Source organism: Mya arenaria, chromosome 7 (genome assembly GCF_026914265.1).
Source record: "Mya arenaria isolate MELC-2E11 chromosome 7, ASM2691426v1".
Lineage (NCBI taxonomy): Eukaryota > Metazoa > Mollusca > Bivalvia > Myida > Myidae > Mya > Mya arenaria.
In genome coordinates this window covers 14594572-14613437 of record NC_069128.1, presented here as the reverse complement: position 1 = coordinate 14613437, position 18866 = coordinate 14594572, and the positions used below count along the sequence as shown (strand labels likewise).

The 18866-nt window shown below is 38.4% G+C and overlaps 2 protein-coding genes across 2 annotated transcripts; both read left to right on the top strand.

Annotated features, from left to right (window-relative positions):
* Positions 1-599: 599 nt before the first annotated feature.
* On the top strand, positions 600-1737 carry LOC128240943 (filaggrin-2-like). Its single transcript, XM_052957932.1, has 2 exons — positions 600-811; positions 1287-1737. Exons 1-2 carry the CDS (start codon positions 600-602, stop codon positions 1735-1737), a joined length of 663 nt encoding a protein of 220 aa, XP_052813892.1.
* Positions 1738-6839: 5102 nt separating this feature from the next.
* LOC128240023 (uncharacterized) lies at positions 6840-15792 on the top strand. The gene is made up of 3 exons (XM_052956504.1): positions 6840-6963; positions 7423-10124; positions 15022-15792. The coding sequence occupies exons 1-2, from the start codon at positions 6885-6887 to the stop codon at positions 8442-8444; spliced, it is 1101 nt and encodes a 366-aa protein (XP_052812464.1). The 5' UTR covers positions 6840-6884; the 3' UTR covers positions 8445-10124; positions 15022-15792.
* The last annotated feature ends 3074 nt before the right edge of the window (positions 15793-18866 follow it).

The following is an 18866-nucleotide window of genomic DNA, read 5'->3' as shown; positions in this document are numbered from 1 at the left end:
GGAGCGCGGGTTTCAGCGGGGATGGGGAGCCTTGGTTTCAGCATAGCAAATCTAGATGGGTTGGGAACCGCGGATGTCAGCGTGGCAAATCTTACGGGGCGGGGATCGGGGACTTCAGCATCGCAAATCTTGCGGGGGCGGGAAGCTTGGGTTTCAGCATGGTAAATCTATCGGAGACGGGGACTGCGGGTTTCAGCATAGCAAATCTATCGGGGACGGGGAGTGTGCGTTTCAGCATGGCAAATTTATCGGGGGCGGGGAGCGTGGGTTTCAGCATGGCAAATCTATCGGGGATGTTGACTGCGGGTTTCAGCATTGCAAATCTATCATGGTGTGGACAGCGGGTTTCAGCATGGCAAATCTATCTGGGGTAGAATGCGGGTTTCAGCATGGTAAATCTATCGGGGTGTGGAATGCGGGTTTCAGCATGGCAAATCTAACGGGGCGGGGAGCACAGGTTTCAGCATGGTAATTTACGCGGGAGCGTGGAGCGCGGGTATCAGCAAGACAAATCTTATGGGAGTGGGGAGCGCGGGTTTCAAAATGGCAAATATATATAGCGGTGATGGGGGGCCTTGGTTTCAGCATAGCTAATCTAGATGGGTTGGGAACCACGGATGTCAGCGTGGCAAATCTTACGGGGCGGGGAGCGGGGATTTCAGCATTGCAAATCTGACGGGGGCAGGGACCGCGGGTTTATGAACGGCAAATTTAGCGGGGGCGGGGAGCGCGGGTTACAGCATAGGAAATTTAGCGGGGGCGGGGAGCGCTGGCTTAAGCACGGCAACTCCAGGGAGGGGGGGCGAGAAGCGTGGGTGTTAGCATGCTAAATCTAACATGGACAGGGAGCGCGGATTTCAGCATGGCAAATCTATCGGGGACAGAGACTGCGAGTTTCAGCATGACAAATCAATGGGGGGGGGGGGGGGCGGGGTGCGGTGAGCTTCAGCATGGCAAATCTATCGGAGACGGCAACTGCGGGTTTCAGCATGACAAATCTTTCGGGGGCGAGAAGCCTGGGTTTCAGTATGGAAAATCTATCGGCGGTGTGGACTGCGTGTTTTAGCATGGCAAAATATCGGGGGCGGTGAGCGTGGACCGCCAGTTTTAGTATGGCAAATCTAGATGGGTTGGGCACCGCGGATTCAGCATGACAATTCTAACGGGCGCGGGGGAAGCGGGTTTCAGCATGGCAATTTTAGCGGGGGTGAGGAGCGCGGGTTTTAGTATGGCAAATCTAGCTGGGCGCGGAGCACGGGTTTAAGCATGGGAAATCTATCTAACAGGGACGGGGAGCGTGGTTTCAGCATGGCAAATCTAGCTTTAGCGGGTACAGCGGGTTTCAGCATCGCAAATCTAACAGGAGCGGGGAGCGTTGGTTTCAGCATGGCAAATCTGACTCGGGCGGGGAGCGCGGGTTCAAGCATGGCAAATTTAGCGGAGACGGGTACAGCGGGTTTCAGCATGGCAAATCTAACTGGGCGGGGAGCGGGGTTTCAGCATGGCATATCTGACGGGGGCGGGGAGCGCGGGTTTAAGCACGGCAAATTTAGCGTTGGCGGGGAGTGCGAGTTTCAGCAAGGCAAATATAGCGGGGTCGGGGAGCGCAGGTTTCAGCATGGCAAATCTAGCGGGGTTGGGGAGCGCGGTTTTCAGCATAGCAAATCTCGCGGGGTCGGGATCGCGGGTTTCAGCATAGCAAATCTCGCGGGGTCGGGATCGCGGGTTTCAGCATAGCAATTCTAGCGGGGTCAGGAAGCGGTGCGCAGCGGGTTTCAGCATAGCAAATCTAGCGGGGTTGGGGAGCGCGGTTTTCAGCATAGCAAATCTCGCGGGGTCGGGATCGCGGGTTTCAGCATAGCAATTCTAGCGGGGTCAGGAAGCGGTGCGCAGCGGGTTTCAGCATGGCAAATCTAGCGGGGTTTGGGAGTGCGGGTTTCAGCATGGCTCATCTAGCTCGGACAGGGAGCGAAAATTACGTGGTTAACACGAAACGATTCGCGAACTTTAACAGGTTATCTTAGTGCAGTAATATGCCACCATAAGAATAATTTCTGACAGAGTAAATAATTCTTTATCTGGTCTCTGACCATAATTACTTGCTCATGGAATATATTATTTAACGTCAATTAATCTACTTCGTTTGCATACAATGACTAATTTATCTCGAACATTGAAACAGTTGTAGCCAACTTAAGATATAAAAACTATTTGCAACTATTAGATATTTAATATATACATAATTCAAAATAAATATAATAACTTACGCTAATAAATCAACACGCAAATCAAGCGTAAATTGTAATATTGTGTATTATCTATTGCTTATACATGATCTTGATTGTGTTGTTTTCTATTAAACCAATAGATTGCACAAAAGTAACGCTATGGCCCCAATTTCTTGAAATATCTTAGGCGTTAAAGTACAAAATTTGCCATTAGCCATTTATTATTTGAAGTAGGCTTTTTAACATAAAAAGTAGTTCATCGTGGAATTCTTTAATATAAGTTATTTCGAATGTCTTCAAACTTTTCGAAATGGAAATATTTGTTTGTAAAACTTGGGAAAATATGAACCCAGCCATACGTTACCCTGGATAAAAAAATGTAGTGTATTTGCTATGTTACCCAAATTGCTATTACAATTATTGCAATAAGTGTTTTCTTTCGAGAATTCTTTAAACGATCGTTTTGTGCCTATTTATTATCATGTTTATGTATGTATCATTTTGAATATTTGTAAATGTTCCCCCCCCCCATATGGCTTCTTAGATTTGAGAGTAAACCAGAGTCTATGAACACAAATCAATAAGGGAAAAATGATATTTGTTATAAGTAGAAATGAATACACTTTAAGATTAGACTGCATCGGGTGATTTATATATGAACACATGTAATGATCCCAATTAGTTATGCTTGTATTTCAGACAAGTTAATTTATGAGTATTTCTTGTTTTAATTTACTTTATATTACATCGTTTTAATGTCGATTTTCGCATAATCATCGTTCCAAAAATGGTTAACAATGTACCATATTTTAAGTATTATTTTCTGCTGTGTTACAAATGTAACTATATGTATTGCAATCAGGTAGAAAACTGTTGTCTTTTTGGATAAAACCTGGCAGTCTTTATCGAAGTGGGGTATTTGAAATATAAAGAAGGGTCGCCTCTATGCAAAGTTCACAAGAAGCCATATTTTAATATTAAAGATACACTCTCACAGATTTACCGTTTGGACTTTTTTTCATTTTTTGTCTTGGAACGAGCCAGTTTATTCGACAATGCATGGATACCAGTGATATAAGACTGCTGACAAAAAATCAGATACCAGATGTCATATGTAAGCTCAAATATTGATGTTTTATGCATTTTTTCTTAAACCGTTAGTAACAGTTTAAGCCAAAAAACATTAATTTTCGAACGGAAATATGAAAACGGCGATCTGATCTTTTGACTGCAATCTTTCATCATCGGTTTGCAGATATTTTAGCAAAATTTGCTCTTTCCACGACAAAAGTTGTAGAAACGGTAAATCTGTGATAGTGCAGCTTTAAGTTCATGTTACGACACTTGTTTAAACGATATATATAATATTACATGCTGTTATAACCGCTAAGGACTATTGGAAAATATACAAATTTCCTTGCCATAATTTTGAGAAAAATTAGATGCAATGGGAACAGAAGTTCGAGAGGTGGAAGCAAAAGGTTATATCTGCTTCTTTATTTAATGTCACTTAGAACCTTTACGCATTCACCCCTCGATTTGTTACGAAATCTCGTGAAAGCACGCTAAACTGCACTGCAACAGCCTATTAATTTTATTTTTTATTTATTGGTTCTACTTTCTGTTGTGCTGAAAACAAATGGAAGTGGAAACAGAGGCAATGATTTTTCGTAAAGAAATCTAGTTAAAATCAGTATTTGAACTGTCACATTATAGCAACCGCCCCCCCCCCCCCACCCCACCCGCCTACAACCAAACCTAAAATCGTCCTAGCTAACTATTTAGTTCAGCCTAGGAGAACAAATAATACGTCAAAAATGTACCATTTCAGAATGTTAATGGTCCATTTAGTTACACATCCTTAAATGTCAAGTCATACTACATTTGGGGAAATATTCATACATTTAACATATGAGCAATGGAGCGATGCAATCCTATTTTTAAGATGAAAGGTTCAGTCAGCTTAAAGTTGCCCATCCGACTTGAAAGCAATGAATACACCAAGGGCTAAATACATAAAAATCGTATAACAATCTCAAATAAAGACAAGCAATAAATGTTATAACGATCCGGTAGATATTCTATTTAAAAGATCAAAACATCAATTATTATTTCTGTACACCGATTTCCATGTTGCGGCAATAGAGGAGATTTATTTATTTTTGAGCACAATTTATTCAGATTAGTGAAGCAAATATCTATTAGTTCCATATATTAATAAATTGTTTCCTATACTAAAATATAACCTTCATTCCGACCAAAATCAAATCACCTATCCGCTAGTCTTTATTAATGGATTTGTAGTTTTACGAATAAATAAAGCAAGGGAGGTATTCAATATGTAACTCCAGTCAACCTTATCATCATGCATCCGTGACTTTATACACTGAAAAGGTTGGTTATTTATGGCATGCTATCAGATTACCCACATCAATCATAAACCCAGTCTAGACATAAACAATTATTATACTGAATATCAGCACAAGCGTCATAATTTGGTTCGCCGCCTAAAGAGAACAGCTTATAATCTTAGAATTTTTAGAACATCTAACTTAAGGAAAATATATAAGGTAAACAGTCAGTGACTTAGTCATTATGATTTTACCAACTATGCTCTAAACATATTGAAAACATAACCATTTGGAATTATAGTTAATATTTAACAAAGATTTTTAGACTGGAAACAGCTAACCAAAATATTTCTAATATAGACCCCCCAACTTTTAAATGTTCGCCATGTGATGATAGCCACAGTAATGCGCGTTTAGGGAACTTTTTTAACATTTGGATATTCATTGAGACGCCAATACAAAAATCGCCAAGGACTCAGAAGCGGCTGTTAATATGAATTATGTGATAGTAGGCTGTCGTTGCGTGAATATTGACATCATATAATAGCTAGTTCAGCTGTGTTATAACCAGAATACGACCTACATTTTCAGGCAATCATTAAGTTCTATGCTTTATTGCTGTATATGTCGTATACTGTTGAGGTACTCCACATTGCTAGTGGCGATCTACATTGTCCGTCATATACTGTTAGGTACTCTCCATTGCTAGTGGCGATCTACATTGTCCGTCATATACTGTTAGGTACTCTCCATTGCTAGAAGCAATCTACATTGTCCGTCGTATACTGCTGAGGTACTCCCCATTGCTAGAAGCAATCTACATTGTCCGTCGTATACTGTTGAGGTACTCCCCATTGCTAGAAGCAATCTACATTGTCCGTCGTATAATGTTGAGGTACTCCCCATTGCTAGTGGCGATCTACATTGTCCGTCATAAACTGTTGAGGTACTCCCCATTGCTTGTGGCAATCTACATTGTCCGTCGTATACTGTTGAGGTACTCCCAATTGCTAGAAGCAATCTACATTGTCCGTCATATACTGTTGAGGTACTCCCATTGCAAGAAGCGATCTGCATTGTCCGTCGTATACTGTTGAGGTACTCCCCATTGCTAGTTGCGATCTACATTGTCCGTCATATACTGTTGAGGTACTCCCCATTGCTTGTGGCAATCTACATTGTCCGTCGTATACTGTTGAGGTATTCAACATTGCTAGTTGCGATCTACATTGTCCGTCGTATACTGTTGAGGTACTCCACATTGATAGAAGCGATCTACATTGTCCGTCATATACTGTTGAGGTACTCCCCATTGCTAGTGGCGATTTATATTGTCAGTCGTTAACTGTTGAGGTACTCCCCATTGCTAGTGGCAAGTCTACATTGTCCGTCGTATACTGTTGAGGTACTCCCCATTGCTAGTGGCGATCTACATTGTCCGTCGTATACTGTTGAGGTACTCTCCATTGCTAGAAGCAATATACATTGTCTGTCGTATACTGTTGAGGTACTCCCCATTGCTAGTGGCGATTTATATTGTCAGTCGTTAACTGTTGAGGTACTCCCCATTGCTAGTGGCAAATCTACATTGTCCGTCGTATACTGTTGAGGTACTCCCCATTGCTAGTGGCGATATACATTGTCCGTCGTATACTGTTGAGGTACTCCCCATTGCTAGGGGTCAACATGATAATTTTTCAAAGGGAGGCAAAATACTTCAAATGTGCCCATACATTATTTTCAGTTAATCAGCAGGCTGTTATCATTGATTAGAATCAGGTGTATAAACAGTGGCTGGCCCAGTTACTGGATAGTTTACACGATATAATGTAGACCACTTAAAACTGCTTTGCATCCGTTCATTTATTTCTGTATGAGCACTTAAACAACCATTTAATAATGAAAGCATGTTTAAAATCGATATTTCGTCAATAGAGTGCATTGAATACATTTTTCATTTAAACTACTTGGCCGGCGTTCTGTAACAAAAACAGTTAAATATTCAGTTAATAAATAATTATGATATTTTACCTTCATGATCATGATACTACATGTATTTCCAAGTTATATTTCTTAACCTAGAATAACAAATGATACTAACAGGCTACATGTAGCCCAAGCGATTATTTTCAAATACTCTCAATGTATCTTAGTATGGATTTGGGTATGTTTCACATGTATTATTAGGTTGAGTGGGTATATTTGAGGCGATATTACATTTATCGTCAGCTTTACATTATGTTTATATTCAGTAGGTTGAGCGTTTTGCACGCGACATATTACTGGGATTTTATCCGTGCTCATTATGCGAGCGTTAAGCAGGAAAACTTTTCTCTTAGGAATTATATTTGTTGTTAGTTCTGTGACAGTGCTTAGGCTGACAGGTTGGTATATACATGTATTTGATATAAGAAGTTCTTTAAAAAGGAAGTATTTGTCAAAAAATATAATACTATGAATAAGCAACCATAAAATCATGTTTCGTTACGGTTCATGCGTAAATAAAACTAAAGCTTTTGAATCGATTGCAATTATTCGTACTTCGCTGGTTTAAATTTCCCTATAGCGGAATAAGTCTTAGCAGACTAATTTTAGCGTCGGTATAAAGTGTGTTTTTGTCTCTTTTCACATAATTTTAGGCCTTAATAAAATGAAATTATTTTGAACATGATAAACGATCTTTTATTTGTATAATTCGTGTTATGGAAATGTCTCAATGAACTAAAATACTAATATAGTTAATGGTTAATATCCGTTACACTTTTTACACAATGTTTCAAGGCATTGGAACAGGAGATTATACGAACGTATAATTATTATCAATTAGTTATTTATATCTTCAGATATGCTTAGCGATGTTAGTGAAACCGTGAGACCGTCACTAATCATTTTTCCCGAGGAACATAACATGTCTGTGTTGCAAACAACATATTCTGCTGTTGCTGAAGATTTTCTTGTACCCACCGATGCGAGAAAACCACTTATTCCACACATAATACACCAGACGTTTGAGACGGTCATGATTCCCTCTAAATTGGAGAGTCATGTTCGCACAGTTGTCAACATCAACGCCAACTGGACATACCATTTTTGGACAGATGACTCAGCTAGGAAACTAGTGAAGGAGAGACATCCAAATCTGCTTCCTATTTGGGATAAATACAAGAGAAACATAATGCGAGCTGACGCGTTACGCTACGTTGTGTTGTATGAATTCGGTGGTGCGTATTTGGACCTTGACGTTGTGGCATACCGCTCGTTTGACCGGATAACATACAAGTACGGATGTATTATCCCCCCAGAGCCAATAGAACACAGTGCGTTGCTGTACAACATGTCCTTACTGTTGAACAATGCAATCATTTTTTGTCGACCAAAACATGCGATAATGAAGGCACTAATGAATGGACTAGAAGGTACAATGAACCATAAAAATGTTTTGGATGCCACAGGTCCAATGTATCTGACTGAAATCTTTATTTCCTATGTAAAAGAGCGTTTATTGAACAAATCTGTCATAATAAACAATGACAACAGCGGGACTACCGTGTCATATCTAACAGGAGAAGACTATAAACACGACATTCACGTCGCAAATGTTGCGTTCTTTAATGACGAAATTGACTACAATTTGCAGGATAAGAGATTTCATAATACCTGTAAAAATGTCTCAGATTCCTCGAATCTTGTGAGACAAGCTTGTGGCCACTTTCTCAACAAGGCGGTGAAAAGACAAAATAACTCTCTGGCATTCACAGGACATAAATGGGTTCACCTGTGGCTCCGAAGTAAAGCGGAAATACATAAGAATTTAAACAAGAATATTTCTGAAATACTCGCAGGAAAAACAATTACGATATTTTAAAGCCTGTGCAACTATGAAAATTGATCCTGTTATGTCACGTTAATGTTTTGAAATCGATATCGATACATTTTAATCGTAAATGCCTTCAATCGATTCCGATTAAAAAAGGTGACATTTACTTGACAAGACACGGCAATTAATTTTAGATTCTAAACTTAAAAACCGCTCGAAAGGATACCGCTCGGAAAACGTGTCATCAGTTTAGTTTATGTTAGCACATCACTTTCAAAACTAGAAACATTACCGTTACTTACTTTGGTGACAGAAGTCGGGATTGTTTTAGTGGATGATAGTGGCACACGCTTTTAAATGTAAGTTTATCAATTAGAAACAAATATAACTTTTTCCGCGATAGTTGCAGCTCTAGACATTTAAAGCTTGTTGTTTATTTTAACAATTTATTATAATAAAGAGCAAATAGATATGTACATATCCTATTATAATAATAATGATAACGTGTAAGATAAACAGTACCGTATTTATTTTAAAATGACCCTCCTATTCAAAATCCATACAAACACATTAATTACAAACATGAAATTTGAGTGATACACCTTATCTTCTTACTAATTAATGCATTTATGAAAAATATTAATAATTCCGGTTACTCATGTCGAGTAACCGAGGTTATCAACAAGTGAAATGTTAGTTGTTATTAACCGAAGGTCAACGTAGGGTCAATTCGCATGAGTTGTTTATCGCTCTTCTAAATTTCTATTGGTCAAGTAAATTCTCGCTTTACAAGTATTAATCCTTTGTGGTAAAGCTTTCTTTCGAATCAAGCCATCGTCAGTACAAGGTGTGTTAAAAGTTATGGAATTAATTTCATCGTCATTTAAAAAAATATATATATATATTACAACTATTTGATATAAATTATATTGCTTCGTCAAAATTAAGTTTATAAGTGATATGTCAGTATCAGCAAAATATTTATCGGCTTCACATTATTATTGGTTTTCATATGTCTAGTCATGATCGATATTTGCTCAGCTGTTTTTGACAGAGCGCACGTGGTCATCGGTATACTACGTAACTATACCTTGGTTTGTTATTGTAAAGCTGTATCTGAAACAGAATGGTAATGATAGCTCCCGCATATGTATCTGAGCTGAGAGGACGCGTTCTGTCATTCGGGTTTTTGTTTTCAATACTTGATTTCAATATGCATCTTTTCGGCTCAGGGGAAATTAAAATTTATAACTGTGTTGGAGTAGTATAATTATTATGCAATAGTGATTTAGTGGTTCCGGTCTTGTCATAAAATAAATATTAACTATAAGAACTGTAAGTGATATAAGCTGTGGTTAAAATAGATTTACTCGCTAATGGTTATTCATGCTGTCATTTCCTTGTTTACTATTCTTTTTCCATTTATTGACATGTCTGAGACGGCTCTTCGCGAAATCATTCACGAGCTGCGGACGGCCAAGCGCGCCAGGTCCGAGACGGCCACGCCGGTTACAGGGACACTATCCTCGTACACACGAGTGAACACGATAAACTTACCGCCTGCCAGCCACGTGGCTCAGCCGTCGGGAGCACCGACAAGCGCCGCGACATTTAGTGCCACATCATACAGCGACGCGCTACCCATGAGGTATTCGGACGTGCAGGCCGCCCAGAGCCAGAGCCCGGAGTTTCCTACGCCCTTGGTGAATCAGGCACATTGTGAGCAAGGTATAACCCCCATAGTTAATGCACCTTTAGAGCAGGATGCAACCATGTATATGTCGCCAAGCATGCACAGCCATTTGGGAGACTCAGTGTCGGCTTCCATTAAATCTAAGATTATTTCTGGTAGCTATGTCGATTTTGCTCAATTATTAGACCAAGAAAAACCCGTAAGCGCTCAAGATGATGTGAAACAATTATCAATAGGCCCGAACGGCGAAATTGCGCTTAGAGCCAAACAAAATACGTCCAAAATATCAAACATTGAACAATGGACCGACGCCTTTTTTGTTTATAGCTCTTTATTCTTAACCGCTCACCCTAATAAAACCCAGGAGTTGCTGAAATACGGACGAGATATAAGGCTGGCAGCTAAGAAATTTTGTTGGACTTGGCTGGCTTGAATATGACCAGCAATTTAGAATGCGCCTCGCAATTGACCCATTGAGCTTTTCATTTGGTAAAATTGACAATGAGCTGTGGCTCACTCCCTCAATACCCAAATAGAGAGCACGCACAGTTATTAGAAATGGTATTAAACATGGTTTCGAGCTATGATACTATGGAGAGCGGAAATTCTTTGACTCAAAAAATCTAAAATCCGCTGAAGTTAATCCGGCAATTGTTTTAGATAAAATTAATAAAGAAATTCAAGCAGGCAGAATGGCAGGGCTTTTCACTGAGTTACCCTTTTCAGATCTCCATATTTCGCCATTAGGGCTCGTCCCAAAATCGGTCGGAGGGCACCGTCTTATTACCCATCTCAGCTTTCCGAGAAAAACCGGTGGAATAAATGGGGGTATTAAAGATGAAATCAAAACAGTGTCGTATACGTCATTCGATAAGGTGGTTGATATGATTCTCGATTTAGGCCCAAATTGCTTATTGGCTAAAAGAGACATAAAATCAGCATTTCGGCTATTGCCTATAAATCCGTGTGATTTCAACTTACTGGGAATGAAAGTACAAGGGGCAATATACATCGACCTTAATCTTCCGTTCAGTGTCAGCTGCGCCCCTTTCTATTTTGAGGTTTTCTCAATATTTATCCATTGGCTTGTAAAAACAGTATCAGGACTACCATCTCTTGACCACTATCTAGACTATTTTATTTTCGTCGGGCCCGATGAAACAAACAATTGTGGTATATTACTAAAAACATTTCATACAATTTGCAACGGAATTGGTTTCCCCATGAAGAGAAAAGCGTAAGAACAACAACTGCTTTAGTATTACTTGGCCTTGAGATCGACTCTTGCAAAGTTAATATAAGGATCCCACTCGTTAAAATTGAGGAAGTGAAGTCCTTGCTGTCACGTTATGTTAACAAGAAAAAAAATACATTAGGTGATCTTCAGTCATTGGTAGGAAAATTGTGTTTTTTTTGTTGTTTTTTTTTGGCCAAGCTATTCGCTCGAGTAGAGCTTTTTTCGGCGCTTTTATGACTCTGTCTGGATTGAAAATAAAATTTTACAAATTAAGGATAACGCAAGGCATGCACGAAGACTTTCTTATGTGGCTTAGTTGTTTGTTTTTTTTTGTTTTTTTTGTCAGAATTTAACGGCCTTTGTACGAAAATGAAAACTTGCAACTCTTTACCGACAGTGCGGGTAGCGCTGAGTTGGGCTGTGGGTGTTTTTTTTTTTTTTTTTTTTTAAACGGCAAGTGGGCTTTCTTTCAATTGCCTAAGCACTGGATAAAAGATAAGGTCATCAAGGACATCACATTTCTCGAAATGGTCACAGTTGTTTTAGCCGTTTATTTGTGGGCGCCGCAGTTGGCAAATAAGCGAATCAGTGTTCGTATATATATAATTTAGCGCTATTCTCTATAGTAAACAAGCAAACAGCAAAGTCAAGGCGGGTCATGAATCTAGTGAGATTTGTTTTGAAATGCATGCAGTTGAATATTTTCTTTAAGGCAATGCACATTGATACACATGCAAATGAAATTGCTGGTTCTATTTCACGCAAACAGTGGCTTGCACCAATAGCTACTCACCAAGAACAACTGCCAGAAAATTTTCTGTCGCTGATCTCAGAAATAAAAGTAGACGACTAATATCGTCGTCATTGTCAGTTAACACACTGGAGTCATATAATGTAGGGCTTAAATGGTTTCGGGATTTTCGATTTCTGTATCAATAACCGGATACTTGGCCTCCGGAGGTCGATCATATAGTCATGTTTTTGTCATACCTTTCTTTAGAAAAGCTAACATACAATACCATTAAGCTCTACAAATGTGCGGTCGGATGCCAATGCAAGCTTTTCGGTCACCCAGACGCCACAGAAAATTACATTGTTAATCGTATACTTAATGGCATCCAAAAAGGCACACCTTCTTCTAGAACAAGGTTACCTATAACGTTGGGCTTGCTAGAAAATATAATTGAAGTATTACCTTTTGTTACCACCAATCATTATGAAAGTCAGTTGTTATCCGCTGAAAAGCTTAGCTTTTTTTGGCTTTTTCCGGGTGGGTGAAATCACTGTTACAAAACAAGAGCTAACAAATAGGGTAGTTGCAATTGATGACGTGTTTTTGGCCTCGCCAGAAAATGCTCTCATTGTGAATATAAGGGGTTCCAAAACGGACCAAACATCCCGGGGCCATAGTATAAAAATTCCGAAGGCTACTAACAATACATGTCCTACGTTGGCCATGAGGCAGTTTATTGTTAAACGGCCTAAAATCAGAGGCCCCTTGCTCTGTCATCTGGATGGCAAACCATTGACACGCGGTCAATTTTCAGTTATATTGAAAAGTGCCTCTCTACATTAAACATTGAGTATTTAATATACAATACACATTCATTTAGAATAGGTGCAGCAACAACTGCCGCTTTGGTAGGCTGTCCTGTTGACATTATTAAGGCCGCAGGTCGATGGAAGTCAGAGGCTTATAAATCATACATCAAAACCGGCAACACACAGTCGTTGCCTTGTTTAAATTAACGTTTTTATTCAGTGTGTAGTAATAACCGCCGTTCCGTTAGGCTGCACTACTATCTGGCATGTGAAGAAGTTTAATGGGTTTTAATAGTATACTGTTTCATTAGAATTCGCAGTACCTACGATTTGATCATTTCTCTCATACCGTTGATTACTTTCAATTGATCGGAAACAAATTTTAAGTTTGTTTGTATATTCTTTCATATTTATGTTCTCCTAAGCACGTATGGGTTGTGGGGTCATCCATCGTCAGGAACGGGTTCATGCATGCGTGGATGTCTGATCCTAACTTGAAAATAGAGTCATGCAAGTTGTGGTGGCAGGGTTACGGGGGCTGAGGCATTAAGGAAATGGAAAGAAAGATTAACCTTTTGAAACGCGTAAACATGTGCCAGCCACCAGCCATGATCATTATGCATTGCGGCGGGAATGATATTGGGAGGATAAAAATTTCTGAGTTTATAAAGCATTTTAAGATGCTGGTAGATAATATTGGCAACATCTTACCTGGTACCATAGTTGTGTTCTCGCAAATTTTACCTAGATTAACATGGCGCTATTCCAAAAATCACATTGCTATGTATAACGCTAAAAGGCGCCTGAACAGCTTCTACAAAAATTACATTTCAAAGAAAGGGGGGTGCTTCTTGGCCCACAATATTTCAACCAAGTATCTATTGCAAGATGGCGTCCATTTAATAGACGATGGCAACGAGTTATTCAACCAGAATTTGGCAATTTGTATCAGAAACACGCTAAGCTAAACTCACTTTGCCTGAAATATAACAGTTATATACGAACTGCTGCTTAGTAGAATAATGCTGATCATATTGAAAGCTACCATCTCGTATCAAGAAGGCGGGGCTCCCCTTGTGCTGCCGCCCCAAATTTGTTCTTTAAGGAGTTCAGCTCAGATTATCTTCGCTTCACATTGGCGCTCGGCAGCACCTTTTCTATCCAAATCTTAAGCAAATTTATCATTAACCATTTTAAAGTGCTTTCCGAACATTGCTTTTCCGTGACGGAATTCATTTACATTTGCTAAAGAATGAATACTTGTAATTGATAGTTGATTTGCATATTTGCTGAGCTGAACTAAATTGTATTGTTTAACTGCTGCAATAATTGATTGCTTATTTTCAACCCTGAGGCTTTGGGGTAGGTCGCCATGGAAGACGCCAAAGTTTGGCAGGTGACCAGTTGGCCTTTAATCGGGTCAACATTTTCGGACCATTTTTTTCAAAATTCATTTTGGGTCAAGTGGGCCCAAAATTAGTTTTTTGCGCTATGGCCATTTGGGCCTAAATAATTTGCGCTGTGGTCAATTTGGCCCATATATTTATATATGTGAAAGGGGAGTCTCGCCAAACATTCCAAACCTTTTAAATGTAAATGAATAAAAATAAATATGATGAAATGGACAGCTAAGTTGTTTTTCTTCGTTTAAGAAATTTAATGTGTAACATGGAAATAAAGTTAAGAAAGCGTCGCCTTATTCAGGTTTAGGAAGAGTATGGTGTCAAATTAAATTGGTTTTGGTCAACTTTGTTGATAATTCCGGTTACTCATGTCGAGTAACCGAGGTTATCAACAAGTGAAATGTTAGTTGTTATTAACCGAAGGTCAACGTAGGGTCAATTCGTATGAGTTGTTTATCGCTCTTCTAAATTTATATTGGTCAAGTAAATTCTCACTTTACAAGTATTAATCCTTTGTGGTAAAGCTTTCTTTCGAATCAAGCCATCGTCAGTACAAGGTGTGTTAAAAGTTATGGAATTAATTTCATCGTCATTTAAAAAAAAACCCACCCTACCCCCCCCCCCCGCCCCCTGCATATTTTAGGCAGCCGAGCGGTACGCTTTATACACAAACATTAGCATAAAACGCATTAAATTATCATTTTTCGATGTAAATAGTTGCTCTTCTGTTGTGTTGTTCGAATATTTCAGTTTTGCCATTACCATCGCTCTATTGAATGACGTAAAACCGGGGAAGCTGGCGACCCAGTGCAGAAAGTTCAATGTGCGCAACGACCATTAGAAGTTGCCAGACGAATACCCCGAGGAATCCAAGACCGGCGAGGCTCCCATAGACTATATGAAAAAATGTATTTTGTGTCTCCTAAGCAGAATGTGTAAATTATCATGATACCTTGCCTTTCTTGAAAGGGTTTTGTACGTTGAACACCGCGTCAATACCCGTTGTACTAAGTACGCCATATTTCTATTGGTTAGCGCTCGGCAGCACCTTTTCTATCCAAATCTTAAGCAAATTTATCATTAACCATTTTAAAGTGCTTTCCGAACATTGCTTTTCCGTGACGGAATTCATTTACATTTGCTAAAGAATGAATACTTGTAATTGATAGTTGATTTGCATATTTGCTGAGCTGAACTAAATTGTATTGTTTAACTGCTGCAATAATTGATTGCTTATTTTCAACCCTGAGGCTTTGGGGTAGGTCGCCATGGAAGACGCCAAAGTTTGGCAGGTGACCAGTTGGCCTTTAATCGGGTCAACATTTTCGGACCATTTTTTTCAAAATTCATTTTGGGTCAAGTGGGCCCAAAATTAGTTTTTTGCGCTATGGCCATTTGGGCCTAAATAATTTGCGCTGTGGTCAATTTGGCCCAGATATTTATATATGTGAAAGGGGAGTCTCGCCAAACATTCCAAACCTTTTAAATGTAAATGAATAAAAATAAATATGATGAAATGGACAGCTAAGTTGTTTTTCTTCGTTTAAGAAATTTAATGTGTAACATGGAAATAAAGTTAAGAAAGCGTCGCCTTATTCAGGTTTAGGAAGAGTATGGTGTCAAATTAAATTGGTTTTGGTCAACTTTGTTGATAACTGATATCAGGATTGTAACCGTGAATTTAATAGCTGAAGACGCAAACATATTAACTTGTTATAAAAGGTAAAAGATTTACTGTGATCTACTCTCGTCTCAAAAGATAGAAACACAGAGGTTTTGCACGATTCTTTCAATTTAAACTCGGTATCCTTAATAAGAATCGTTGTTCGCCATTTATTCATCATTTTTGGTATATCAAAACAATTGTTTTAATTATTTCGGGAGTTGGAGTGCATGTTTAAACATTTGAGATTTTCACCACGGTCACGATTTACTAACGATACATTAGTATATTAATATCGGCATGGTTAACAATCCGTTAAACGAACCCTATATATAACATATTTTAAGAGCAATAAAAATACTGTTCCTGGTTCAATTTTCTTTATCCTTTTACAAGCAAGAAGGTATTAAAATACTACTACGAACAAGTTTGAAATACATGAACGTTCTGTGCTTAGCAACATTGACCGACAAGTTCATTCTCGTTAAGAAACAATTGAACTCTTATTATAATTAAAACATTTGAACTTTTTTTGATTAATTATGCCCTGCATGTAAAACAAGAAAATATACACCCCTTTGCTAACTGGTAAAGGGTAAATTGACTGATAGAGTGCCTCACATGAAAACAGTTTTTCTGAGCTTTGTTAATAATAAGAAAATAACATAATACATAAAAAATCAGTTGATTAAATAGGATAGTTCAGTAATAGTTTATCGTAACATTTCATCTGCAAAAAGGAAATGTAAAAAGAAAACTGGCATTTTAGAGTAAATATAGTTTTGTGGAAATTATGCAGACATCACTGACCCCTTGAATACAAATATACAATTCAAAACACTGTTAAATGATGCGACTGATGTGCGTGTGGATGAGTAGCTTGTATCATTAAATTGTATTAAGGCTAAAGCTAGTCACTATGAAAACAACTTAAGATTGCATCATAAATTTCATTTTGACTGTGAAAATGAACACTGTGTTATTATATCAATGCCATATAATTGATCAGCCCTTGTAAAGTTCAGAACTGGCATTGCGCCAATAGGGTTAGAGACAGGTAGATGTTAATGGTAAGATGTGTCTAATCAGTAATAATGGGTTGGAAGATGAACTGCCTGTGCTACTTAACTGTTACTTAACTTATACTGAAATTTGTCAGTTAAACGTTGCTTCCATTTATCTGATGAGAGAGCTGTAAAAAATATAATGCCAACTCCTGCCTTAAAATGTTAAAACTAAGAATAATATTTTTTTTATTATTAAAATTAAAAATGTTGTGCCATTAATTGATCTTTCATCTTTAACTGTTTTATTTATTTTACTGTACATGCACTACATTTATAAGGAGGAAATAATACGATAAGTGATATGTTTTTAATATCAAGAATTAAAAAAACGTATGTGAAAATGTCAAACATTTTATGTACTGCTTTGGATTAAACAGAACATATCAAACAATTCATATATGCAACAACAAATGAAAATTATTTAAATTGAGTGATATGCTGTGTTAAACAGTTTTTTTTATATATAATTCGGATACCAAGTTTGGATTCAAGCAAAAGCATAGAACTTCTGATGCCGTTTTTGCTTAACATGCCTTAATAGAAAGGTGTCGTACTGACATGACGTTATATGTTGCGTTTGTGGACTTCCGAAAGGCATACTATTCTGTCCCTAGAATATCACTGTGGTACAAGTAAATTAAAGCTGGCGTTGACGGCAAGATGTTTGCAATATTGCGGGATTTATATAAATTATGTTTTAAATACTGTGAAAATGTCTCCGAAATCTTCCCAAATAACATATGCTTATTTCAAGGGGAGATTACTTCCTGCATTTTTTTCCATTTTCCTGAATGACTTGGGAAACCCACTTCAAGATACGTATTTTCTGGATTATCAGCAGACGAAATAAACATTTTCCGAATATTGTACGCCGACGACTGTATAATGATGAATAAAACATCGGAAGGTCTCCAAGACAACCTCAACTCGTTATAGAGAATACTAGGTTAGTGCCGTGGATGGAGGATGTTTATCTGGCAAGGCGGAGGAAATTATGGGGCGAGCCGAAGGCGAACCCGATAACTTCCGCAGCCGAGCCAGCTGAACGTCCTCCATCCACGACACTAACCTAGTATTCTATTTATCCTGTTACTGTTTGTTTTTTTAAAAACACTATTAACAACATACAAATTATCATTAAGATAAGGGCGACAACTGTTGTTTTTCCTGATGACGTCTTCACATTCGGTATCCATGCTTAATCGCCCCCGTAATAGTTCTCAAAACTGTTCATCTGTTTGCAATATGCTTATAGTCAAATTCATTGCACTTTAATACGTCAATTTCAATTCAAAACATAAAAACTTTAAAAAGTGCATAAATATGAATCAGTCACCAAAAATTATCTGATGATGTAACAATTATTTCGCAAGTCAAAGAGTACAGTACACAGGTCATGGTTCTAGTTCACGAGTGTTTACAAGGAATCGTCACATGTTCAATGGATTTAAATCATGTTCATAGTGTTTGATATTCAGAAATGCACCGGCAAAAGGTAATCCATTTCTGTTGTAAGTGAGATTTTGCCATTCATTACAGAAATGTAATGAACTATCGTTGAATGCTGCACATTTTCCAGCATTTGCGGATGGGGTAAGATTTCCACATCACATGTAGATTTTCTGGTCGATTGTTTTGCCAGTGTCATTATTATGCAGAGTGATGGGACATTATGGGCGAATGGCTGTTGAGGTCGGTTGTTGGCGGACTATTGATAAAATACTGAGACATTATTTTTGCTTTTCCTCTGACGTTTCAGAATAGAAAAAAGTCCGTTTTCGCGGACACATGACCAAATGACTGTAGATAAACATCACGTGGTCTACTATCCTAAGAAACCAAAATTTACTTGGCGCCTTGTTATT